Source organism: Notothenia rossii (assembly GCF_949606895.1).
Source record: "Notothenia rossii genome assembly, chromosome: 3".
Classification (NCBI taxonomy): Eukaryota; Metazoa; Chordata; class Actinopteri; order Perciformes; family Nototheniidae; genus Notothenia; species Notothenia rossii.
The window spans coordinates 45,168,459-45,195,941 of record NC_136901.1 but is presented as its reverse complement, the minus strand read 5'-3'; the positions used below and the strand labels follow the sequence as shown (position 1 = coordinate 45,195,941).

Sequence of the window (27,483 nt, the reverse complement as noted above, 5' to 3'; positions counted from 1 at the left end):
CAGGTGGAGTTCCTCAGGGAAGCGTTCTGGGTCTTTTGCTGTTTCTGTTTCAGAACTGATGCTCCGTGGTCACAGCAGAAATGACATCATCGTAGTCATCATCCAATCCCTGCTCAGCGTGGGTGGGCGGGGTCATCGTCACGGAGACAGACATGTCATTTCCTGGTGTCAGAAAGAAAATGTGTTCAGTAGAGTTCTGTCTGATATGAAATCCCTTTAGATGAACTGAGAGAAGTGTCCTGGTTCCTCTGCAGTCAGCATGTCGTTGTGTCCCTGGGCAAAACGCTTCACCCCAAAGTGCTCCTGTGAGGATTGTCCTCAGTATTGAAAGTTGCTTTGGATAAAAGTCTAAACAGTCTAAAGTCTAAAAGGTGACATGTGATGCAATGTGACATGTGATGCTGAACTTAGCTGTAAATGCAGAAAGGTAAATTGACTTGAATGGAAATGGTTAAAGCCCAAATGCATTTCACTGCTTTGCTGAAAAACCTTTTAGGAAAAGAGAGGGTTTGGTTTTCTGACACTTACGGCCCGTCCACACTACAGCTTCGACAGCTTCAAAAACGGTTTCCAACGCGTCTGCCCATTCACTTTGAATGGGGTGACGTCAAGTTGCCTCACTTTTCGCCGAACTGAATTGTGGGTAGCAGAGCGGAGCTTTCCTGGCGTTTCAGGCTGCAAAAGTTGAACAATGTTCAACTTCTGAAGCCGGAGACGCCGGAGTAGCCAGCGTCAGCCAATCAAACCCCGTTTAGTAGTCTGACAGTTCAAGCGCTAGCCAATCAAACCGCGTGCAAGCTGGGAGAGCCAGACCGCAGTTCATTTCCTCATATTCCAAACGAGATATTACGGTAGCAAATCACCCGGTTCTTTACGACCAGAACAATTACCGGGATACAAACCGGAGGAACCAGGCATGGAGGGAGGTGGCAGAGACAGTGGGTGAAACTGGTAGGTTTTCGCCTGTTTGGGGAGTTTATATATATATATATATTGCTCTCATAAAATCCCCGTTTTTTTTTGCTTTGTATGCCGGGGGCGGGACATTCATGTGATTGGTTGTTGGTCGCGGTGCTCGAATAAAATCCCCAAGCTTCAAACAAGCCCAGCTCCAAGCTTTTTTTGAAGCTATAGTGTGGACGGGCCGTTAGTGAGTCTCCTGAGTCACCGGGGACACATGTTTGTCCCCAAGATCAGGGGGAGTACTGACTCCAGCCCTGACTCGATGCTTTCTGACCCGAAAATAAATATCCATCTGGCATCTGAGGAGCCCCCCTGTGGTGCCGGACGACCAGACGCATAGACTGGACCCTGAGAAGAGACAGAAACAAGGGCAGAGATAGAAGCTAGCAGAGAGTAACTTTCTGCTGACAAGAGTAAGAGTTCAGGCAAAAGATATCCCTCATCATTCTGATATGCTTCTCATGTTTGTGTGTTATTTAAGGAAACAGGAAATGCAGCAATGACAAGCACACATTGTGATATTCTTTTCTTTTAGGCAGGACACCACTATGACGTCCTTACATCAACCAGATACAGACTTATGTCCTCTGCTGTTTCTCACATCTATCTTTATATCAAACGATGTGTTTTCATGGAGAGACAAGCTGCATGAAATACCAAAGCAGGTCCCCTTTAAACTTTGCTGTACGTTTGATTTGTTGCAAGGTCTGGATAAAAGGCCCCGGGTTAAAGCGTCCCTTCTTCTCTGTGTCACTAATGTTGTTTGTGGACACTCACTAAAGTTAGATTCATCTTTGCAGTCTTTTAAAAAGGTTAGACCCTCAATATATTTAAAATAGATTCACATTTGATCATCACACTCAGTCTGAGGTCACCTTTGACTGAAACGATCTGACTGCACCGTTACCCCCCCCCCCCCCCCCCCTCTGTATGTCCCCATGGGTCCTCCCCTCCCCCTCCCCCTTCCTCTTCCTCCTCCCTCTGTGTTTGAAACCTTTGAGCTCACACAGACCGCTTCAAACTGGATTACACTTTGTTCAGATCACTTCCTGTTTAGCATCAGCTGCTCAACGTGTGGGCTGTTCATGTTCCTGTGGATCATTGGCTCTGCAGGGGGTGAGGGGGTCAACCAGACGTCTCAAACTCAAACAAGTATGAGAGCACTCTCATAATAACGAAACACTATCAGAGACTGGATATATCCCCACCCCCAATAACCCTTTGATGTGAGGTGTGATGATTGGGTTTCTTGGTAGAATATGAAGTACTTTGTATGAATTGAGTTTCTTAGTAGAATATGAAGTACTTTGTAGGAATTGGGTTTCTTGGTAGAATATGAAGTACTTTGTAGGAATTGGGTTTCTTGGTAGAATATGAAGTACTTTGTAGGAATTGGGATTCTTGGTAGAATATGATGTACTTTGTAGGAATTGGGTTTCTTGGTAGAATATGAAGTACTTTGTAGGAATTGGGTTTCTTGGTAGAATATGAAGTACTTTGTAAGGAATTCGGTTTATTGGTAGAATATGAAGTACTTTGTAGGAATTGGGTTTCTTAGTAGAATATGAAGTACTTTGTAAGGAATTGGGTTTCTTGCTAGAATATAAAGTACTTTGTAGGAATTGGGTTTCTTGGTAGAATATGAAGTACTTTGTAAGGAATTGGGTTTCTTGGTAGAATATGAAGTACTTTGTAGGAATTGGGTTTCTTGGTATAATATGAAGTACTTTGGAGGAATTGGGTTTCTTGGTGGAATATGAAGTACTTTGTAAGGAATTGGGTTTCTTAGTAGAATATGAAGTACTTTGTAGGAATTGGGTTTCTTGGTGGAATATGAAGTACTTTGTAGGAATTGAGTTTCTTGGTAGAATATGAAGTACTTTGTATGAATTGTGTTTCTTGGTAGAATATGAAGTACTTTGTAGGAATTGGGTTTCTTGGTATAATATTAAGTACTTTGTAGGAATTGGGTTTCTTGGTATAATATTAAGTACTTTGTAGGAATTGGGTTTCTTGGTAGAATATGAAGTACTTTGTAGGAATTGAGTTTCTTGGTAGAATATGAAGTACTTTGTAGGAATTGGGTTTCTTGGTAGAATATGAAGTACTTTGTAGGAATTGGGTTTCTTAGTAGAATATGAAGTACTTTGTAGGAATTGGGTTTCTTGGTATAATATAAAGTACTTTGTAGGAATTGGGTTTCTTGGTAGAATATGAAGTACTTTGTAAGGAATTGGGTTTCTTGGTAGAATATGAAGTACTTTGTAGGAATTGGGTTTTTTAGTAGAATATGAAGTACTTTGTAGGAATTGGGTTTCTTGGTAGAATATGAAGTACTTTGTAGGAATTGGGTTTCTTAGTAGAATATGAAGTACTTTGTAGGAATTGGGTTTCTTGGTATAATATGAAGTACTTTGTAGGAATTGGGTTTCTTGGTATAATATGAAGTACTTTGTAGGAATTGGGTTTCTTGGTATAATATGAAGTACTTTGTAGGAATTGGGTTTCTTGGTAGAATATGAAGTACTTTGTAGGAATTGGGTTTCTTGGTAGAATATGAAGTACTTTGTAGGAATTGAGTTTCTTGGTAGAATATGAAGTACTTTGTAGGAATTGGGTTTCTTGGTAGAATATGAAGTACTTTGTAGGAATTGAGTTTCTTGGTAGAATATGAAGTACTTAGTAGGAATTGGGTTTCTTAGTAGAATATGAAGTACTTTGTAGGAATTGAGTTTCTTGGTAGAATATGAAGTACTTTGAAGGAATTGGGTTTCTTGGTAGAATATGAAGTACTTTGTAAGGAATTGGGTTTCTTGGTATAATATGAAGTACTTTGTAGGAATTGGGTTTCTTGGTAGAATATGAAGTACTTTGTAGGAATTGGGTTTCTTGGTAGAATATGAAGTACTTTGTAGGAATTGAGTTTCTTGGTAGAATATGAAGTACTTTGTAGGAATTGGGTTTCTTGGTAGAATATGAAGTACTTTGTAGGAATTGAGTTTCTTGGTAGAATATGAAGTACTTTGTAAGGAATTGGGTTTCTTGGTAGAATATGAAGTACTTTGTAGGAATTGGGTTTCTTGGTAGAATATGAAGTACTTTGTAGGAATTGGGTTTCTTGGTAGAATATGAAGTACTTTGTAAGGAATTGGGTTTCTTGGTAGAATATTAAGTACTTTGTAGGAATTGGGTTTCTTGGTAGAATATGAAGTACTTTGTAAGGAATTGGGTTTCTTGGTAGAATATGAAGTACTTTGTAGGAATTGGGTTTCTTGGTAGAATATGAAGTACTTTGTAGGAATTGGGTTTCTTGGTAGAATATGAAGTACTTTGTAGGAATTGGGTTTCTTGGTAGAATATGAAGTACTTAGTAGGAATTGGGTTTCTTGGTAGAATATGAAGTACTTTGTAAGGAATTGGGTTTCTTGGTAGAATATGAAGTACTTTGTAGGAATTGGGTTTCTTAGTAGAATATGAAGTACTTTGTAGGAATTGGGTTTCTTGGTAGAATATGAAGTACTTTGTAGGAATTGGGTTTCTTGGTAGAATATGAAGTACTTTGTAGGAATTGGGTTTCTTGGTAGAATATGAAGTACTTTGTAGGAATTGGGTTTCTTGGTAGAATATGAAGTACTTTGGAGGAATTGGGTTTCTTGGTAGAATATGAAGTACTTTGTAGGAATTGGGTTTCTTGGTATAATATGAAGTACTTTGTAGGAATTGGGTTTCTTGGTAGAATATGAAGTACTTTGTAGGAATTGAGTTTCTTGGTATAATATGAAGTACTTTGTAGGAATTGTGTTTCTTGGTAGAATATGAAGTACTTTGTAGGAATTGGGTTTCTTGGTAGAATATGAAGTACTTTGTAGGAATTGGGTTTCTTGGTATAATATGAAGTACTTTGGAGGAATTGGGTTTCTTGGTAGAATATGAAGTACTTTGTAGGAATTGGGTTTCTTGGTATAATATGAAGTACTTTGTAGGAATTGGGTTTCTTGGTAGAATATGAAGTGCTTTGTAGGAATTGGGTTTCTTGGTATAATATGAAGTACTTTGTAGGAATTGGGTTTCTTGGTAGAATATGAAGTACTTTGTAAGGAATTGGGTTTCTTGGTAGAATATGAAGTACTTTGTAGGAATTGGGTTTCTTGGTATAATATGAAGTACTTTGTAGGAATTGGGTTTCTTGGTAGAATATGAAGTACTTTGTAAGGAATTGGGTTTCTTGGTAGAATATGAAGTACTTTGTAGGAATTGGGTTTCTTAGTAGAATATGAAGTACTTTGTAGGAATTGAGTTTCTTGGTAGAATATGAAGTACTTTGTAGGAATTGGGTTTCTTGGTATAATATGAAGTACTTTGTAGGAATTGGGTTTCTTGGTAGAATATGAAGTACTTTGTAGGAATTGGGTTTCTTGGTAGAATATGAAGTACTTTGTAGGAATTGGGTTTCTTAGTAGAATATGAAGTACTTTGTAGGAATTGGGTTTCTTAGTAGAATATGAAGTACTTTGTAGGAATTGGGTTTCTTGGTAGAATATTAAGTACTTTGTAGGAATCGGGTTTCTTGGTAGAATATGAAGTACTTTGTAAGGAATTGGGTTTCTTGGTAGAATATGAAGTACTTTGTAGGAATTGGGTTTCTTGGTAGAATATGAAGTACTTTGTAGGAATTGGGTTTCTTGGTATAATATGAAGTACTTTGTAGGAAGTACTTTGTAGGAATTGGGTTTCTTGGTAGAATATGAAGTACTTTGTAGGAATTGGGTTTCTTGGTAGAATATGAAGTACTTTGTAGGAAGTACTTTGTAGGAATTGGGTTTCTTGGTAGAATCTGAAGTACTTTGTAGGAATTGGGTTTCTTTAATGGCCGTTTTTTTACTTTACCACTTGTTCAGTTAAACAATAAGATAAGATACGATAAGATGAGATACGACTTTATTTATCCCGAAGGAAATTGTTTTGCCAGAGTAACAAAAATACAATAAACACAGCAGCACAACATCAAAACTGTACACTAAAAGTGCAGTAAACAGAGCAATTACACATCTACAGGAAACATGAAACATAGAAACATAGACGGTCACACAATCAATGCAATTATTAGCAGTATTTAGCAGTGCAAAAAAAAAACGTAGTGGGAGTTACGTAATTGCACGTTAGCATAGCATATTATTAATAATACTTGCACATGTTATATAGCAGCGAGTGTATTGTAATGATGTTAATTACATTTATATTGCACATAGTGTTGGTGTGGAAGTTCTCAGTTCCCTTTACTTAAGGGTGAAGAGCTATAGACTTTGATGGCCACTGGGAATGTAGGTTTTTTTCTGATAACCTCACATGTTTTAGTTATTTGCTGCCACCAAGATACTTTTTTGATACACTTTTATGTAGGAACATTTGACAACTGGTAGAATGTCAATTACTTTGTAACACAAGTATTTTCTTAAAGACTGTGACTCTTAAAGGCAAGTTTGTGATTTTAACACTTTTATACTGACACTAGGCAGATTTAGCTTTTTTCTCTCGTTGTCTTTCTCGTACTTTTGGATACAGTTTTATGTATGACAACTTTACAACTGGTAGAAAGTTAAGTACTTTTTCCTGAACAGATTTTCTTTAAGAATGTGACTGAAAGGGACGTTCTTGTGATTTTAACACTGTTTCGGTGAAACAACGCAGTTTTCTGGAAATAACTCAAATGATTTTAGTTTTAAAAAATAACGAGGTTGTAAATCGTTTCCTGTTAGAAAGAAATGCACTGCTGACTTCTGCCTTTCTGTTTTTACTTGATTTTCCAGAGGTGAAGGCAAAGGCTGGAGAAGACGTCACTCTTCAGTGCAACACTTCCACAGATGCTGCCGTCACAAAGTTAGAGTGGAGAAGAACTGGGCTGAAGGATGACTACGTCCTCTACTTCAGAGATAATAGGGCGAATGAAAGCTTCCAGGATCCACGTTATCGAGGTCGTGTTGAGCTGAAAGATCCAGAGATGAAGAACGGAGACGCTTCTGTTCTCCTGAAGAACGTCAGCGTCAAAGACACGGGAAAATACCAGTGTCTGGTTCTGACTTCCCCCCAAAACAGCAGCAAGAGAGATGCAGGAGAACCATTGGTTGCCTCCATCCAGCTGAGCGTCTTTAATTTTGGTAATTAACTATATTTTGATGCTAATGCTTTTCTACTTTTACCTGGTTAACATTTTGATTTCAGGACTTTTACTGTAACAGAGTATTCCTACTCTCTGCACAGCAAAATCGGTAGTGTTAATTTGAGTTAAAATATCTGGTGTTAACTATTCAGAGTTAACAAGTGTTGATTTGAGAGTTATTTTAACACTCAAAGTGCTGAAAAGGCTCTGTAGGTGGTGTTATTTCAAGGTTTCAATACCCAACACTCATTTGGAGTTAAATTCTACATCCGGTTTTTGCGCGCTCTTGGGCATGAAGAAGTCAGATCGTGTGGACTCCAGATCGATGAGGACGGTTGACAAGGTAAGAGAACCACCATACATATCAGTTTAAGGCTTCTATTATTTATATCCTTATTCAATAGTTTAGCCTAAACCATTTTTTAATAAGTGGGGTACGTTATTAATCTAAAGAATACTAAATGTGGCCAATGCAGGATTGCATACCAAACTGTGTTGAAGGCGGTGATTCATTAGCCTTAATAAAGCTCACCATCTTCCACAAGGTAATATTGTACTACAGTGAAAATAAATGTGTATTATATAAGTGCTTAACACTGCATTTAATGTTTTAAAAGAAATGCTAGCCAGTGTTTTATGCCCATCGAATGAAAAGGGGAGGGGGTGTCTCTTTACATTTACTTTATTTCTCTTTACGTTACAAGTAGCAGCAGACACTGACCAGACCTACAGCAGCATCTTCGTTCATCCTTCCTACAGGGCATTCTTAGAGGTAAGTAAGGCATTTAACATTTGACATTATTATAATACATGATGTTGTTAATTAATAATCAATTACAATGTTATAATAAACTAATTATGAACGTTTATAATCTCCCGCCAGTTCGATGCTAACATGCTAAGCTAACGGATTAGCTAGTTATAGTAATACTCACTCATTATAGAAGTACGTTCAATTATTATAATGCATGAAATTATTATAATACATGATGTTGTTAATTAATAATCAATCACAATGTTATAATAAACTAATTATGAACGTTTATAATCTCCCGCCAGTTCGATGCTAACATGCTAAGCTAACGGATTAGCTAGTTATAGTAATACTCACTCATTATAGTAGTAAGTTCAATTATTATAATGCATGAAATTATTATAATACATGATGTTGTTAATTAATAATCAATCACAATGTTATAATAAACTAATTATGAACGTTTATAATCTCCCGCCAGTTCGATGCTAACATGCTAAGCTAACGGATTAGCTAGTTATAGTAATACTCACTCATTATAGAAGTAAGTTCGATTATTATAATGCATGAAATTATTATAATACATGATGTTGTTAATTAATAATCAATCACAATCTTATAATAAACTAATTATGAACGTTTATAATCTCCCGCCAGTTCGATGCTAACATGCTAAGCTAATTCATTAACACAGTGGCTCAGTCATGAAGATTTGGTTCTAAAGGTATAAAGATGAGAGTATCAATAACTATATTTATAAAAGTATACATGTAAAGATGAGAGCATAAATAACATTAAAGGATAATTCCACTATTTAACACCTTGAGTCCCATTTGTAGCTTGTTTATCAAGAATAAGAGTGGTGGACACCATATTCTGAACAATTGCTCCTTTCTTTTCTTTTTGACTGTTTTTGCATGACCACCTGGCTGCTACAGACAGGGTTCCATTGGGCACTCTCCAGTGGATCCTTAAAACAACACTAAACGTTCATTAAAAAAAAATTGCAACTCGCCGAGTGGTTAGTGGTGTTCGTGGGTGTTCCGAAAACAAGTTGTGTTGCGTTGTGATTTATTTGGCATTTTGTAAAGTAAATAGTGCCCATTGCTTTCTGTTAGAAGACTAATCACTTTCACTTTCACAATCATTTACTTTATTTACAAAATGCCAAATAAATCAAGATATAAAGTTGTCAGGTGGTCCAGCAAAAACAGTCAAAAAGAAAAGAAAGGAGCAATTGTTCAGAATATGGTGTCCACCACTCTTATTCTTGATAAACAAGCTACAAATGGGACTCAAGGTGGTAAATAGTGGAATTATCCTTTAACTCATTTTTGTTCTTGCACCCCCACCCCTTTGTTGCAGGCACTCCAAATGTCGGGTCTAATATGTTGGTTCTCTTTCTAGGGCCTCAGTAAGTCTTGTGTGACGTGCCACTCACTCACTCACTCACTCACTCACTCACTCACTCACTCACTCACTCACACTCACACACACACACACACACACACACACACTCACTCACTCAGATAGTGAGATTAATGTTTGTCACAGACTTTTGTGGATTCTTTCTTTTGGGGGGGGGGGGGGGGATTGTTCAATGTGGTTGCCAAAACATCATTTTATTTCAAGGACCACTGTGTTAAAGGATATTTCCACTATTTAACACCTTGAGTCCCATTTGTAGCTTCAAAATTGTTGTATATTGACATTGCATTTCTAAATGTATTCCAGGTGCAATTTTAGGACAACATGTTGCTGAAAGTGAAATACCGGAATGTGAAGAAGTACATCAGTTGGCACTCAGCCGTGACCTATGTGGACTTCATCAGTAAAGGCAAGAACTTTATGATTGATGCCAAAAGACATGGGCCATGATTCTATTGCTGTCAGTAGGCATTTTCTCTGTGTATCCCCCTTGCATGTCATTCCAAAGACATTGTTGCATATCTGTATGGTTTTATGAAAGAAAGTAACTGAACTTAAAAATGATCCTACATTGCCATCCTTGTATGCAATGGTACTGGTACCTTAATGAGACACCTTTGCCATTGACTGCAAAGTATAACAGTAATATTGTATACAAGGATGGCAATACACTATATTGGGTCAGATTTCAGTTAGTCATTGCTTCTCTTTTTTTACAGTCAAAGAAAAGTTTGGGCTTCCTGATGCCTCTGAGCTTGAGGTGTTCGATGATACGGACACAGCAGTTGACGAAGACATTATTGCAGAATTATTGGAGTCCAATCCGGGTCTTTGCTTGACAGTTCGTGAAAAAACTTCAGATGAAGGTATGAGTCTTGTGCTGTCAATGAAGAGTACTTAACATACGTATGTACATCATGCTTTTGCTCTTCGGTACAGCTGGCAATGGACTGACAGTGTGAAATTAAGCTAAATACAGTGCACAGCAAAAATGAGTACACCCCTGTTGAAAAGTAACGTTTTGAACAATATTTTAATAAACACACGTTATTCCCGAAACATGCATAGACTACGTTTAATACAACATCTATTAAGCTTACAACAGAAAAGTAAGGTCAATAATATAACTTAAATGACATTTGTCCATTTTTGTGAAATTATGCTGGTGCAAAAGTGAGCACACCCCTATGTTAAACTCCCACTCCCATTGACCTTTTACATTTTGAGTCTGCACCAGGCTAAAAGAGATGCGTGTGTGAGATTTGACTGAAATCCTATGGAGTGTATCATGATCTGCTTCAGTAGTCACAGTACATGTTGACAAGCATGTTTCTTTTGGTGAAATTCAGCTTCCTACTGTTGATGGCATCCATACAGCCCCAAACCATGTCACTCCCACTACTATGCTTGACTTTAACCATGGGGCACTTTTTTTGTACAAATCACTTTTTACCACCACACATGCTTGACACCATCTAAAGCAAATTTGTTTATCTTGGTGTCATCAGATCACAGGACATGGTTCCAGCAATCCATATCCTTATTTTGCTTTAGGTGGTGTCAAGCATGTGTGGTGGTAAAAAGTGATTTGTACAAAAAAGTGCCCCATGCTTGAAGTCAAGCATTATAGTAGGAGTGACATGGTTTGGGGCTGTATGGATGCCATCAACAGTAGGGAGGCTGAATTTCACCAAAAGAAACATGCTTGTCAACATGTACTGTTACTACTGAAGCAGATCATGATACACTCCATAGGATTTCAGTCAAATCTCACACGCATCTCTTTTAGCCTGGTGCAGACCAAAATGTAAAAGTTCAATGTAAGGCAAGGATGAAACGCACAACGATGAGCTCCCTTTTAATGCCTTTTCATTTCATAATGTTTCGGGCCAACACAGCCCGTTCTCAGACACTCTATGGGAGTTTAACATAGGGGTGTAGTCACTTTTGCAACAGCATAATTTCACAAAAATTGACAAATATGTCATTTAAGTTATATTATTGACCTTACTATTCTGTTGTAAGCTTAACAGATGTTGTATTAAACTTACTCTATGCACGTTTTGGGAATAACTTGTGTGTTTATTAAAATATTGTTCAAAATGTTACTTTTCAACAGGGGTGTACTCAATTTTGCTGTGCACTGTATACAGTACTTCGTTGCATGGTAATCGATGCACACTATTGAGAATTGTTATAGATATGGTATGTAGGATTGTGGCCCGAGTCAGCATTGCATCTATGCTGCCCATTCCCAAATTAGAACTTTTCAGGAACATTAAAAACACTAATAATTACTTGTCTTGTACAAAATTGCATACTCTGCCTTTAAGAAATTGGAATGTTACCACAACAGCCCATGTCAAAATGGATACTATGACAATCATTAATCAAAGGGTGTGTTGTACAGTTTTCTTTCCTTTAGACCACTCAACACCTTCTACTTCAGATACTGCATGTTCACTCACGGACACCTTGTCCCTTTCGTCGAGTGACAGCGACCTAAGAGAAAAGGGCATTTCTACAGGCCGTAGTAGATTGAACATTGAAGGTAGCCCATCTGCGGTGAAGGCTCCCCTGTCAGACACCGCAAAAGAGGTAACATTTTAAGAGAACTGTCATGTGGTGCTTGACAATTTACATGCTCTGATGTTTAATGATGATAATTACTTTTGTGTATTTTGTGTAAGCAGATGGTCAAAAATGCCTTGCTTCGGAAATCTGGAGGAGAGGACATTCTTGAAGAGTACAAATCAGAAAACTCACTGAAGCACCGCACCAGGAGGCAGCTTGTCAACATACTGGCAAGTGACATGACTGAGAGACATGGGTAAGACCTAGCAATTGAACTTTGAGATTAGATTGGGTTTAGATTTGTGCAACAATGTTGTCCTGCCTGTCAGTACTAAGTACATTTCTTGTCTTGTCACTGTAGCCGGATTCCCACCCGTAAACAGAGGGAGAATTATGCGCTGGGAATCATTACACTTTTTCCTGCACTTAAGGATCCTTTCTCACCAAAAGGATATGTAAGTTTTGCATTGATTGTGAGGAGTCAGTAGGAAAGTTTTCATTGGAAGATGGCTAATCCAAATGATAAGATGGTTATTATTGCATTATATTTTATTCATAGCAACTGAAGAAAGCCACTTTATTGAAACTGGAGTATGCTATGAACCTGACTTTATTTAGGTGATTTTACTTATGTTTCCTTTTGCTGTGCCCGATGTAAGACTATTTTGATGTTCTTTCATTTTTTGCAGGAGCATTTTTTTGATGCAGAGAAAGGCACTGGATATTTGGCGTGGCGCCTGAAGACAATGAGCAGGACTACAGCGAAGAGGCCAGCTAAGGAGCCATCAGTGCCTAAAGACCAAGGGCCAAAACGGAGAAGAGAAGTGACAACACTGCCTGAGCAGCTTGATGGTGACGACTGCAGGGAAGCCATTTCGTTCCTTAGTCACACCCCTGAAGAAGCAAGTGTGCTGGAGAAAATGAAGATGACGTTTCAATATCGGCAGGACTTGGTGCATGACCCAGAAAGTAGCGCGGATGTCTTCAAAACATTCCCACGTTTTCTGGATGTCAAAGGACTGGTGAGTAGAACATATCTTTCTTTATAATATGCAATATACTTCAGCCTTAGTGTCATTGATTGTGTCCTTTGTGTGTAGTTTTGAAATCTTTGTTCTAGCGATGGTTAAATCAGTTTTAATGCAGCATAAGTGGTACCAAACCCTGATTCAATATTGTTATTCTTTATGTGGTTAACAGGTGAATCAAGACTTCAACCTGCTGTTTGGTGCTGAAACAAGTTCCAAGTTGCTGAACAAGTGGGACACAACATTCAAGCTGAAGATCATCAAAGAGGCCACCCAGCTGACTCAATCAACTGATCTGTGTCGTCTGTTAAAAGCGGCTGAGAGGCAACCAGAGAGTAATGGTATGCTGGCATGCAGTGTTTTTACAGTATAAATAATACCTGTTCAACCCATTGATGCTGCGTAGAGCAACATTGACCCAGGTGCCTGAAGCTGCATGGACGCAGCATTCGGGCTCATGAGATTTGAGGTTTGAGGTTGTTGGTTAAAGTGTTTTTTTTAAGTTTGGTATGTTAGAGCTGAATGAACACATTCTGATGCAAGATGAGGGTCTTAGCTTTTAAATGCTTATCATTTCATGTTTATTTCATGTCTTCGGAAGCTGAGGCTGAGGGCACCTTTTCCCAAAAAGGGTTATGTAGCAGGATTTTTGCAGGTGCTTTTTTTTATCATCTGTTTTGCAGTCATGCAGCAGCATAGATGAACATCTAAAAGAAAGAGAAGGAAAACAGCCATTCATCCTTGCGGTTGGCCGTACCCGTAACAAGATCGACACCTACTACGTCGCCGTTGACAAACGGCTCATTCCATGCCATGCTACCAGCTCACTGAGTGCGTTTGACGAACTTTTTAAATGTCACTACGTCTTCAACCTCTCGTATGATGAGTCCCTGGTCCATCTGTACACGTTTGTACAGACCACTGTATTCAACATCGATGTTACCTCCACGGAGGAGTCACCACGTGTCCGTGAGTTGCGTGCCAAGATCTTGAATGACAATGTTTAAATGTTTTATCTGTCAAGCCTTGCATACCACCAGTAAGGCCTTAATAAGCCACTTGCGGATAGGACACAGTTTTTACCCAAGCACCAAGTTCAAATTGTCTTGTTCTCAGGACGCCTGTCGGCGTCAGTTCAGTACATATGCAGGTTTGAAAAAGCATTTAAATACTATTCATGGTAATGATTTATGTCACAGTGATGATGCAGAAGAGGGTGGCCTCTTTGATGATGATCAGCGTGAACCTGATTGTGTTGCCTCTCAAAATCCTATTGAAGGAAATGATGTCTTGCAAGGTGCCGGGTGTTCTGAAAGCAATGGGTCTGGTCAGGGTAGCAGTGACAATACGAAACACATTTGTGCTGCAATTATTTCTAGACTAACTGGTAGTGGTGTGGCAAATAGTGTAGTATCATCAGTTGTTAGTCATTTAGAAGATTTTGCAGAAGGACTTCATTCTGAGTTTAAGCATAAAGTATTGTCTGCTATATCGGTTGATAATCCTGAAAGAAATACGTTGGAAAAATGTCTTGAAACCTTTGAAAACCCTGTTGAGAACTTTAATACTGAAACTAAAAGAAAGAAGTATTTAAGTGAAAAATGGGGAATTGTGGACCCTGTGAAAAAACTGTTGGGATTCCGCTATGATTCAAGACTCAATAAAGGTACGGGTACTTTTGATCAAGTACCAGTAAAAGACACTTTTGTTTATGTTCCAATTTTGGAAACAATCAAATTTATGTGTCGCAATACTCATATTTGTGGACTGCTTAGCACACCTTCTGTATCAACCGAAAACCGGTATGAAGACTTTTGCGATGGCAGTTACTTTAGATCACATCCATTGTTTTCAGAACACAAGACATCCTTGCAAATTCAGTTATATTACGATGATTTTGAGACAGGGAACGCGCTTGGATCAAAACATGGACTTCATAAAGTTGGAGCACTGTACTTCGTTCTGAGAAATCTGCCCCCAAAGTTAAATTCTGCACTAATGAATATCCATTTAGTTGCATTGTTTCATGCAGAAGATGTTAAAAAATACGGCTTTGATCCCATTTTACAGCCTCTGATTGATGACATAAAAGTGTTGGAGAGTCGTGGAATTAGTTTGCCATATTCATCTGTGAATGTCCACGGCACAATTTGTCAAATCACAGGGGACAATTTAGGAATGCATGGGATTCTGGGTTTTATTGAGTGTTTCAGTGGCCGTTATTTTTGTCGTTTATGTTTGATTGAAAAAAGTGATGCCCAGAATGTGTTCAGTGAGGATGACCCAAAGATAATCTTACGAGGTAAAGAAATCTTTGAAACTCATTGCAACGAGTTACAGTCAGATCCACAAAAGTTGCATGTGTGTGGTTTAAAGAGGAATTCAACTCTAAACAGCTTACAGTTTTTTCACGTTTGCCAGAATTTTTCTCTGGATATAATGCATGACATTCTGGAAGGGGTAGGTCAGTTTGAGATGAAGCTGCTGTTGGGGTACCTGTCTGAGAACTTTTTGTCAAAAGCTGATCTTCTGTCTCGAATCTATGCTTTTGACTACGGGTACTTGGAGCGGAAAAATCGTCCAACAAGGGTCAACTTGGATAGTGCTAACAATACTATAGGATTGAACTCAATTCAGACTCTCTGTCTGATCAGAAATATTCCCTTGATTTTTGGTGACATTGTGCCGGAAGGTGATCAGAATTGGTCTTTGCTGTTGCTTCTACTACAAATCATTAACATAATTTTCTCTCCATCTGTAACAATGGGCATGACGGTGTATTTAAAACATTTAATAATGGAGCACCATGTCTTGTTTAGACAGCTTTATCCAAATAGAAATATGATCCCTAAACACCATTATATGTTACATTATCCGAGTTGTATCAGAAAAATTGGACCCTTAATTCATATGTGGAGTATGAGGTTCGAAGCAAAGCACCGGGTGTTCAAAAACACCCTGAACATTTTTAAGAACATCACAGTCTCACTTGCCAAAAAACACCAAATGTTGATAGCTTACAATTGGGAGACGTCCCCTTTAAACCACATAGAGTATGGTCCCCTGAAAGCATTTGATCCAGATAATGATCATGAACATTTACCCCAAGTTGTGCCATTAGTGCAAGATGGAGATGCCTTTTCAACTAACTGGGTAAAGATCAGTGGGACGGAGTATAGAGTTGGATTGGTTGTATCTATGGGCACTGACCACGAGATTCCTTTGTTTTACAGGATAAAAATTATACTTAAAGGCCATGTAATGCATCTAACACAGGTGTTTTTTAACATGTAGTTTAGATATCACCAGAATAAAAATAAATAAAAATGTTTAAAGTTTCGTCATAATTAAATGACATATACGTTAAAAACCGATGTTGGTTCCGAAGTTTGCCGAGTACGCCCCCGATCACTCCCGAACGAGCGGTGACGTCACACGTGGCAAACATTGCCATTTGATCAAATCAGTCCAAATGGCAAGCAACGCGATAACTTCAGACAGCGACAGCGACAGCGATCATTCAAGCTCAGATTCAGTGGGTTATCTGGATTCAGTTACAGAAGTAGAGAGTGAACCAGCTAGCCTTTCACTTCAAGGCATTTTGCCTTATAAGTACGAGCCTCCTGCCCAGCAATCGAACAACGAGGCAGAAACTTGTGAAAGAGAAGCGGATTCCGCAGCCGGCGAGACTCGAGTCGGCAATACTGAATGGTAAATTCTGTTTTATTTAGTTTGACCTGCACTAAATGTCGATCTTAATTTGTCATCTGTTCCTCACACGTCCGGCAGATATTGTTTTGTTTTTTAATGTTCTGTACAATATTCAGGTGTACATGTCAATGCTGTGAAAGCATGCCCACTGCAGATGAATGTGTATGCTGCAGAGAGATTTGGCAGGTGATGGAACAAATAGACAGTTTGCAACCTACTGACCAGATAGCAGAGTCCTGCATCGGGTCGGGTATCCGCGGGTACCCGACGGGTGACCCGCAAAAAAGGTGATTTGCGGGTGGTATTTTTTCAAACGCTTTTTTCCGGGTTCGCTTCTGGGTAAAACAAAGATGATGCGGGTCCGGTTGCGGGTGTTGCATAATAAATATATTTAAACAATAATAATTTAGTTTAATGTTTAAATCCTCAGACCTCTCCTCCGCGGTACCGAGCATAATCATAACCTCTGCAGTGCATCTATCTGCTGCTGAGCGCACCACATTCTGAATGGCTGAGGTGAAGCTCTCTATAGCGGAGAATACAGCATTTTCAATAACTCTTCCTCAAGAGCAAAATCCAACGTCTGGGAGGCTTTTGGTGTCATCCTAGATGGAGAAAATAAACAACATCCCAGGCTTTTTGAGCCAAATATGCAACTGCGTGTGTTAATAATTGCACGTTGTCACTGCTTATATATATGCGGGTTCGGGTCGGGTTGCGGATCATGTGCCGGCGGGTCGGGTCGGGTTGCGGGACTAATTGGCAATATGTGCGGGTAGCGGGGCGGGTTCGGTACTGCACGTCACGGGTGCGGGGCGGGAGCGGGTCTTGAAAATAAGACCCGTGCAGGACTCTGCCAGATAGAAAACACCGACGAGAAACCAAGGTGCATTATTAGCCACCCAGGCTTTAGAGAAGGCTGTCTCAGTGTTTGGACACTGAAAATAGCGTATCTTCAATACAAACAACAACACAGAGCAGTTGATGGCCCACTACACCAGTAAGTAAATATTGATTGACCCAACTGCCTATTGCAGCTTTGCTTTCATATAATACTTTTAGTCGCTACAGATATGGTACACTTTTAAAGATACCATTAAACTCTTTCAAGCAGTCAAAAACAGCTTGGCTTTTATTTTTTCTGTGTATGCAAGTTCAATGTATGCTTGAGAAAAGAAACAACTACACATGTGAGGAAATATATAAGAGGTCTATGATTCTGTTAAGCAGTCATGTATAACCTCATATTTATTTTGTACAAGTAAAATACAAATATCATGTTATAAGCCAATTTGTAACCATTGCTACATAATAGTAGGCTACTACATAACATTTTATTTTTCTCCAAATATATTTATAATCTGTATACTTTTTTTTCATTAGGAAGTATCGATATACAGCTTATCGACAGTTTGTACGTTGGTGCTGGGGTGTAGGCCTACTCGGCCCAAAAATCAGAGTCCCGCTGCATGTGCTGTAACCGAGATACGGAAGACTTACCCTGAGCCGGGAGGCCGCTATCAGGGATTTCAATGGCCAAATCTGTAATTTGACATAAGTCATGCAGCTGAACTGGTTAAAATGGTTTCGCATGATGTAAATAATTTACAAAGTAGGCTACATCATTTACAATATTATTTTTCCAAAGAAACATGTAAATATAACAACATTTTCCAAATCACAAATTTGTAAGATTGTATTAATTTACTGTTTGATAAATAAAAAAGGGTTCTTTTGTTAATTTTTCACTTGTAACATTTTATCTTTATTGCAGTGTACATTAGTCTATTTTGGTATATGTGCGAGCCCACAAATAATTAAAAGTGGTAAAAATAATAAAGATATTCAGACGTAATTCATTTTTGGCCTTACTTATTTCACTTCAACTTTTATATATTTCAGTCACTAGGCAAGTTCACTGTACTCTGGTGACATTTAGCTCAAGCTGGCATAACACCTGTAGTAACTTAATTCTGACCCGAGTTTTGTGCACAATCTTCCAGCACCCATGATCAATGTTTATAGCAATCAGGAAACATTCACAGCTCACAACTACACATCGCTTCCCCATCATGAATTGTTAGATAAAAAAAGTTTAGCGAGGTCCGGTTACACATATGTTGAGCGAAAATAGCGGAAGGATACAAAACAAACAATCCAGACGAGGCTGGTGTTTGCCACGTGTGACGTCACACAGCTGGGTTAATGGCTGGCAAGCTTTTCGCTACCGGAGCGGAATAACACGGGAAAGTGGCACACATTTCATGTTATTTGGGGGGTATTTATGGAAAGAATCATTGATGTTGATATGTCAAATGAAACAGTGGAAAGTGATGAAGCGATTTATTAACACAGAATAACTTTTATTTTGGACATTACATGGACTTTAAGGTTAATAATTGTGTCCATTTCATTGCCAATAAGCTTGACGTTGAATTCTTCAGTGAACATTTTCATGCATACAGTGTGTGTGAATCAGAGGAAAAAATTGTAATCAATGCAAACTTTATGGAAAAGTATAGGCCATTTGACCTGCAGAGTAGTAATGGTACTGACGATGATCGTCTTTACATTGTACCATTGTTTTTGTAACCACTTTTTGTGGTGTCATTTGTAATTGTCATATGTTTGTAGCTGTGTTTGGTGCTTGGTGTAATAAAAATGATAAATGCATTATTTGCTTGTCTTTCTTCCCCCTGTTGTGTGTAAGATGACCCTATTAGCACTTCTAGAACAATTCATGTAGTTGAGTATATTCAATGTATTTAAATGTAAGGTTGCACACAGTCCAGATAAACATTACGTTTTAGAAAAAGCAGCATTTCTTTATTACAAAATAACACTAATTAGTGTTACATACTAACCCCTACAATGAGTAAAACTAACCCAATTCAACTCTCAAATGTGTTAAAACATAACACTATAGGTGTTTAGATTTTACACTTTCAGTGAAAAGTTGTAACACTAATCGGTGTGGAAAATACACTAGGATAGAGTCAAATGTAACACTGTGAGTGTTAAGAATTAACACTGATATAGTTAAACTAACCCAATTCAACACTCAAATGTGTTAAAATATAACACTATAGGTGTTAAGATGTTACACTTCCAGTGAAAAGTTTTAACACTAATCAGTGTGGAAAATACACTAGAATAGAGTCAAATGTAACACTGTAAGTGTTAAAGAATTAACACTGAAATAGAGTTAAACTATTAACACTATCCAAAGTGTTAACTTAACTCTGAACCAGTGAGGATTATATAAACTCTGGGAAAGTGTTAAATTTAAATCTATGGGAGTTGATTTAACACTGGCCGATTTGCTGTGTGGGCATATAAACCTGGGGATCACATACTTATGTCCGACACTTACATGCAAATGAATTCATATCTCTTATGTGATGTACATTTCTGGATATTCTTTTTAATAAGCTGTCTCTCGTTAGTATATTAGACCCAACATTAAGATTATAGACTGTTCATTTCTTTGTAAGTGGGTTCCCTCTACTGTATGTATACTGTGTACTGTATGTACAGGTATATGTATATGCATACATTTGTAAATATATATATAAATACATACTGTATATATGTATATATACATGTGTATATATACATATATACAGTATGTATGTATATATATATATATATATATATAAATACATACTGTATATATTTATATATACATGTATATATACATGTATATATAAATATATATGTAAATGTCAATACAGTTCTAAGAAAAGTGGTTTCAAAACATTGTTTAAAACATCAAATAGATATCGAACACCCCCTAAAATGGCATTTGTTGCCTGTTAGAAAGAAATGCACTGCTGACTTCTGCCTTTCTGCTTTTTCTTGATTTTCTCCCAGAGGTGAAGGCAGGGACCGGAGGAGACGTGACTCTTCAGTGCAACGGTCCAACAGATGCTGCAATCACGAAGTTAGAGTGAAAAAACCTGAGCTTTTTTCGTTTTATATTTTCATTTATTATCATTTCCATTCAGTCAGTCATTAAGTGCTATTAAAATGTTAATGTGCTACATATCCACACAAACAAACAAAGTGTGCAATCCAATGAATGTTAATCTAACTGGGTTTTGATAGATATCTCTTTTTCTTCTCTCAATTATTTTATTTCTATTGTGCACTCTCATCAATATTAATCAAACTATTGTTCGTTTATACATTTTAAGAATGGCGTTTATCTTTTTTGAGAATGAGTTCTTATTTGATTTTAATTATTGGGGTCTACAACAGACGATACAAATGTTTGTGTCAGTAAATGTGTGGCGGGGGTGTTTGTGAAAATAACGGGGACAGAACTGCTGTCAGACGATCAGCTGTGCGGTGTCATCACAAATGGACGTCGCTTCACGTGACGCTGCGGAGGAAAGGACGTCCCATTGCTCTTAAAACTCATTTCCCTGCTTCTCGTGGTTTCCTTGCGTCTCTCCATGCTTCCTTGGAGGGAGGGACTAGTCACTGGGAAACGACGCAAGTGAGGGAAGCAAGGATTTCATTTAACCGACCTGAGACGGGGCCCATAGATATATGGCGGACACCACTACACGACACTACACGACACGCCCACCTGACACGACACTACGGTGGCTGAGAGGCACTACCCAGCGCCGTATAGACTGAGAGTTATGTCATCTCCGTTCACTCCAATGGACCACTTTTTTACAGCAATGGCGGATCGTGGAGCCTCTCAATCGTTCCCCGGAAGTTAGCGCCAAGGCTAGCAGAGCTGTAGAGTTGCAGCATAATAGACCGTTCGTGACGGACTTTTAAAGGTAAGAAGAAGCTTAAAGATTTTATATTGCGGATATTATCAGTACATCTGATTCAAATTAACATGTGTATTAAAGGATGTCAGTGGATTATCCCTAAATTAGTAGATTTAGGGAACGTTTACAGATAACAGATTAAGCTAGGATACCATACCATAGTACCATACACTATACCATAGTGGTTGAATACACAGTATTAGGAAACACTTTATACTTACTGGACATGTTATACTCATTATATACTGTATATAAAATATGACCAAGAATGTGAGACAACTTTATAGAAATTCATATCACATCTGTTACTGATGCCATTTGTCATACTTTGTTAAACTCACAAATAATAAAGTTCCATAACTTCAGTTGGGAACAAAGACCACACCTTATCTCCCCAAGGCAATTTCCCATCCAATAGGTGTGCTATATAGGTGTGTATAACCCTTTCTCCTGTCTGTTACTCCCTCTTTCAGCACAAGAACCAGAGGGGGATTCAATGGAGCCTGAATACCTGCACTGAGACCCTCACCCTGCACCCTGAGTCTCAACTCTCAGTGTTTTTCAAGCCTTTCCCTGTTTTTTTGTATTAAACAAAGCATTAAGCTTTCCCAATGGTGTGGTTTTCGTTTTGTGAAAAAGTGCAAATGCAGTGTTTGTATACAATAACCTAACCTCACATATTTTTTTGCTGTTGGTCATGAAATTGCTCCTGCTGACTTGTGCCAGCCATTTTTTCCTCCGCTCTGTGTCAGTGGGGAAGCCGTACATTCGTACTCCTTTCTCAGAGCGATTTGAGCATCCCCAGGCAGCACAGCAAACCATGATGGCGACTAGGAGGCAGCACAGCAAACCAGGACAACACGGAGGAAAAGGCACAGACAAACTGCATGATATGCTATTCAATGTTTATTGAATTCCATGTATTTGCAATGGATGTTCCTAAAACAACACATTTAACATCATCATCATCATCATGCTGCTGCTGCTGCTGCTGCTAGTCCTTTGATAGTCACCTGTCGGTCTCCTGTCCTTTCTGAAAGCCATAAAGATGACATTAGTCATTTAGATAACTTGTGTCCTCAATTACCATGGGATTACTGAAACTACCATGAATTTAAGAAAATGGTAGAAATGAATCTAATCTGAATTTTGAAGCATTCCTTTAGATCCCCTCCCTCTAAATATATCAATAAACATTAGAAAGTGATGCTCCTGACTACTATACAAGTTTAAGAAGATAATATTGGTTTGAAAGAATTCAAAGCTATAAATAAACAGCAACAGGCTCTTTAACCAAGGCACTGTTAGCCTAACATGTAAACTAGTTGTTCACACTAATCCTAATATTATCACTTAATATTAGCAAATTCTATTTTATTTTTTAAAACATATTGATGTAAATACATACACATATCGATTTGTTGTATAAATATTGCAAATCAAAACCTTTATTCACTAATAATTACCAAAAGTCGAAGTTCTATCTCCTGTTATCAATGCATTCACATTGCCCGCCATGAACTTCCGGGGAACGATTCTCGTCTACATGAACCACGTGACGATAACCGTTTTTGGACTTCCGCTGTCGTAACTCTTCTATCTATACGGCGCTGGCACTACCGTTAAAAGCAAATTGACGACACGACAGGAAGAATAATGTATAATTGATCATATGTAAATAAAGTGTTTTTGCAAAAGTCAAAGTCTTCTTCTTCTTCTGTGGTTTAATGGAGGGCTCACTGAGCTCCACACCGCCCCCTGGCGCTGGAGGGCTGAATACCCAACAGGACATCTGACGTCCGTAAAGATCTGATAACAGAGTTTTGTTTTTGAATCAACTTTTTTTATGAAAAATCTTTTGTCATTTCCCTTTTCCAGGAATCTCAACAGAGAAAGTTTGGCCAGACTAAAACATTCCTAATGTTAAACCATTCACAGTTAAGAATGAGATATTCATTATTAATGCCATTGATTATTGCAGACATTCAGAAGTTAAATCCATTTCTCACTGACTCTAAGAATGATCTTAACCCACTCAAAGGATTTCTTCTCAAATAATCAGGAGTTACGTTGTGAAAAGAATAACTCATCTCTCTCAGATTAATGTGCTCGGGTTTTTCATTACCACCTACTGGATATATAATACACTACCTTTTCTAAAAAGCACTGTTATAACTAAAGGAAAATATACTAATATAGAATAAATAATAAGCTAAATTTTATTTTTTGGAAGGAGTATTTAATCTAATTGCTCTGAGAGGGAAAGGAAACCCAACACAACAAACCCTAATAATGAAATACAAGTGTTCCTGTAAGGCAAGTTTATTTAAAGCACCTTTTCTTTGTATCTGAATATCTTCTTTGTACTTAGCATTAGCTGCTAATGCTAACAGACCACTGCTTCAGAAATAAAGGGAATAATATTGCATGTGCACGATATCAGTCAATACATGATGGAATGTAATTACACTGAGTTAAAAACATGGCGTTCCTCAGGGAAGCGTTCTGGGTCCTCCACTGTTTCAGAACTGATGCTCCGTGGTGACAGCAGACATGACATCATCGTAGTCATCGTCCAATCCCTGCTCAGCGTGGGTGGGCGGAGTCGGGTCACTTCCTGTTGTCAGAAGGGAAATGTAGAAAACGTATTTAGAGTTTTGGTGGATATTAAATCCCTTTAGATCAGGGGGGTCCAAACTGTTTTCACGAGGGTCGCATACAGAAGAATATACGAAGGGCTGGGCCGCTCTCTAGAGGTTTATTACCTCGTAAGTTCAGTTAGCAAAATCAATCAAATGTAGGTAAATGATGCTGTGAGTGTTTAGCTCATCCCTTAAAGCAGATCCTCAGATTGATTATAATAAGAGGAAATATGAAGGTTTATTTCAAGCTTGTTGTGGAAATAAGTCATTGGGCTTTTTTCTTATCAACTAAGATTTGTTAGAAAATGTTTCCTACTTGAATTGACAGAATTTATTTGAAAAGTGTTCTCATTAACACATGAATACTACTGTGTGATATATGTTTACATTTATATTTAAGAAGTACAATATAAGACAAGCACATGTTTCATTTGTGGGCCGTATTCCATTATACTTTTTTAATTTGCTGAGGGCCGATTCAAAATGGTCCCTGTGCCGTAGGTTGAAGACGCCTGAGTTAGATGTACAAACTGAGAAAAGTTACCTCTGGCCCTCTCTCGATATATAGACACCATGAGGAAAGTGGAGATGCAGTATGGGCAGAAAACCACCAGGTGGCAGATCACCCTGAACACAAGGTGGAGGAAGCTGGGATGAGGTGGGGGTGTGGGCGGGTCCATGGTCGTGGAGGAAGAGGAAGAGGTGAACGGGTCCATGGTCGTGGAGGAGGAGGAAGAGGTGGGCGGCCTCACGGTGGTCGTAGGTTTTTCTGCAGAGAGAATCACACCTGGTCAGGTGAACATCTGAAGGAATGAGTCCTGAAACCAAAGGAAAGCTCCTCACCTGAGACAGACAGCCGGCTCTCTGGAGACTCTTCATTCTGGATGCTACACTTGTAGAGGCCTTCATCAGACCTGTTAACATTGAGGAGGGTCATGTGACCATCAGACTCAGTCCTGATGAAGACGCCATCTTTGTAGAAATCAGCAGAGGGGGGGTCGGCCATCTTTGTTCTACAGGTCAGATTGACGTTATCTCCCTCCACAGGGAGGGCGGGACTCTGCAGGAACACTGATCCACCTGAACACAGAGCGAGATGGAGAATGAACGTGATCAATAACTTACACATGGCAGAGATTATTAATGAACCCACTACCTGCCAAGTGTAATGTTTGGTTCTCAGGGACAGTGTGTGTGTGTGTGTGTTTTCTTGTTCATATGTACATATCAGGACCAACCGGAGTCGTAGAACTTAAGAGGAAACTTTAAAAAAAGTGAATTTTCTCTTAAATTAGGTTAATATAGAACAAAATTAAATGTTTCCCAGTCCCTAAAGTATGAGACTGTACTGAGGAGTATCTTAGTGGATGGTAGTGTGTGTGAGAATGTGTGTGTAGCACCCTGTGGTTAGCACAAGCTAGCAGCTCTGAGGTCGTCCAGCTTCCTCTTTCTGATGAACTTCTTAAATGATTTGTAGTATTGATGAGGAAACAGAGAGGCTGATCTTACCAGAGATGGTGATGGTGATGGTGTTACTGGTGGATCCCTCTGTGGACTCACACCAGTACTCTCCACTGTCCACAGGATCCATGGAGCTGACGTTACAGGAGGAATCAGCAGGTCTTCCCCAGTCTTTACACTCAGCTCTGTTATCAATGCTCGTGTTTCTCCTCACAGTCCATCCCTCAGAGGCGTCCTCACATCTCAGAGAGACACGTTCATCTTCAAATACCTGAGAGCTGCTGGGAGTCACCGTCAGACGAGCTGCAGGGAGGAAGATTTATTAAACACTGAAGAAGAAGCCACTGATATGTTCACTGATGAATCTAACATGCAGAGTTCAGTTTGTGAGGACAGAAAAGAGTTCAGTTACTCTGAGACTAAAGTGATGCATCAGGTCAACAGAGACACAGCTTTGAGTTTCTCAGACGGAGAAAGTGTACTGACCCTGGTTAGTGGAGCAGCTCAGCAGGGAGGTGAGGACTGAGGAGAAACCACAGTGTGAGTTTACTGCGACACACAGGACACTTCAACAGGTCTGTATGGTGCTTTTAGAACACATTACTGTAGAGCAAAGTTAGCACGAGTCAGACTGGATAGAAGATGAGGAAATACCAGACTTCTCTTTCAGCATGAACTTGAATGCACCACAACAATCATATTAGTTAGCAGTTCCTCCTGAACGTACCAAACAGTAAAGAGAGTTCCATCTCTCCAGACTCTGGATGCTTGTTGTGCAGGTCAGTGAACTCTGAGATGTGTTTATGATATCTGAACGTCTTCCCTCATGCTAACATTATAAAGATTGTACTTACAGACGAGGCGTTGACGACTTGTTGGATCCATTGTACCTCTTTGTGATGTGGCATCAAACTGTTTCTCTGAAAGTAGCCCACACCAGCGTTTCCTTCCTGTCACCACTTCCTTCAACCACTCTGAACACCTTTTGAAACACATCTGCTAATCCTTCAGGTTATCAGTTTTACTCTTAGCTACAAGGCTTGTGCGGTTCATTTAAATAAAATAGTTTCCACACAAATTAGAAAATACTCTTTCAGTCAGAGTGAACACAACAACACAAGAGGCAAAACTGTACATAAAAGCGTTTATTGAAGCAATCTAAGATTCTCTTTATATATTCTGTTGAATGATAAACGTTAAATAATTCTAATAATTGTGTCGGCATCTTCCCCACAGGTTGACCACCTCTGTCTCTAAATTGGCTGCAACATGGGAATTGTAGTCTTTTATTTTCCATGCCGTGCACAAGGTCACCACTAGTTGGCAATATTATTTTGACCAAAACAAAAAATTGTCTCTAACACTTCCTCTTATTATAATAATGTAAAATAATCTTAATAATAAACAACAATACACTTTTCATGTTAAAAGCGTTTTTGTATATATAAGTCTTAACATTCATGGTTCATACACAGTGTTAAGACTAACACGTTACAAAGTAACGCGTTACTGTAACGCCGTTACTTTTGGCAGAAACTAGTACTCTAACGCATTATTTCTTAAATTCAGTAACTCAGTTACCGTTACTACATGGTGCGTTACTCCGTTATTTCTTTTATATAGTCTCGGCTCCCAGACGTTGGTGAGCGGCGCCAACAGCGAGGCGAACAGAGATGACTACAGTACTTGAGTAAATGCACTTAGATACTTCCTGTGTCACATGCGGAGACGCGCTGTGGGCGTGTTTGTGTTTACTAACAAGACTATCATGGCGGCTGCGGAGCTCAAGTCGAGTTTCTCCACCTGGAGATATTCTCACTATTTCACTTTTGTCGAGCACAAAGAAAAGAACATTTTAGTTAAATGTAAGTTGTGTCTTGGCGGGTCAAAGATCCTATCTACTGCCCAAAACAGCAATTCAAATCTGTTGAAACAACATGCTGGGACAAAGCTAGTAGCTAAGACCACAGAC

At 38.8% G+C, this 27,483-nt stretch overlaps 2 protein-coding genes across 13 annotated transcripts in view; one reads left to right on the top strand and one right to left on the bottom strand.

The window, feature by feature from the left end:
- Positions 1-7,204: 7,204 nt before the first annotated feature.
- LOC307031587 (uncharacterized protein) overlaps positions 7,205-27,483 on the top strand; it is a 98,875-nt gene continuing 78,596 nt past the window's right edge. The window contains exons 1-12 of one of the 9 annotated variants that reach the window (XM_079668810.1): positions 7,206-7,463; positions 7,828-7,892; positions 9,240-9,288; positions 9,609-9,711; positions 10,022-10,168; positions 11,713-11,900; positions 11,993-12,132; positions 12,238-12,331; positions 12,566-12,898; positions 13,077-13,245; positions 20,489-21,414; positions 21,882-22,015. In XM_079668810.1, coding sequence (XP_079524936.1) covers positions 9,627-9,711; positions 10,022-10,168; positions 11,713-11,900; positions 11,993-12,132; positions 12,238-12,331; positions 12,566-12,898; positions 13,077-13,245; positions 20,489-20,568 — 1,236 coding nt within the window. In that variant the 5' untranslated portion in view covers positions 7,206-7,463; positions 7,828-7,892; positions 9,240-9,288; positions 9,609-9,626 and the 3' untranslated portion in view covers positions 20,569-21,414; positions 21,882-22,015. Of the gene's footprint in view, positions 7,464-7,824; positions 7,893-9,239; positions 9,289-9,440; positions 9,712-10,021; positions 10,169-11,712; positions 11,901-11,992; positions 12,133-12,237; positions 12,332-12,565; positions 12,899-13,076; positions 14,518-20,488; positions 22,016-27,483 lie in introns of those variants that run through there. The other 8 variants (XM_079668808.1, XM_079668811.1, XM_079668812.1 and 5 more) reach the window with 8 other exon arrangements.
- Positions 20,840-26,954, bottom strand: LOC307031594 (uncharacterized protein). Of its 4 annotated transcripts, XR_013805996.1 has the most exons (7): positions 26,366-26,948; positions 25,998-26,033; positions 25,560-25,814; positions 24,894-25,130; positions 24,595-24,819; positions 23,877-24,025; positions 20,840-22,441 (listed from the first exon to the last, which is right to left on the bottom strand). XR_013805996.1 is itself a non-coding variant. In XM_079668828.1 (6 exons), exons 1-5 carry the CDS (start codon positions 26,505-26,507, stop codon positions 24,509-24,511), a joined length of 981 nt encoding a protein of 326 aa, XP_079524954.1. In that variant the 5' UTR covers positions 26,508-26,954; the 3' UTR covers positions 23,715-24,025; positions 24,505-24,508. The 4 variants fall into 4 exon arrangements, 3 of the variants coding, with proteins under 3 accessions (XP_079524954.1, XP_079524953.1, XP_079524955.1); XM_079668828.1 differs by lacking the exon at positions 20,840-22,441 and having other exon boundaries at positions 23,715-24,025; positions 24,505-24,819; positions 26,366-26,954; XM_079668827.1 differs by lacking the exon at positions 20,840-22,441 and having other exon boundaries at positions 23,715-24,025; positions 26,366-26,947.

Bases quoted from the DNA above. Each gene is read 5' to 3' on its own strand.
- LOC307031594 (XM_079668827.1), bottom strand. From the start codon at position 26,507: ATGTGTTTCAAAAGGTGTTCAGAGTGGTTGAAGGAAGTGGTGACAGGA. The intron at 24,820-24,893 runs GTGAGGAGCTTT...TTCTCTCTGCAG, and splicing joins GAGCCGGCTGTCTGTCTCAG to AAAAACCTACGACCACCGTG. The intron at 24,026-24,594 runs GTAACTTTTCTC...TTCTGACAACAG, and splicing joins ATATCGAGAGAGGGCCAGAG to GAAGTGACCCGACTCCGCCC.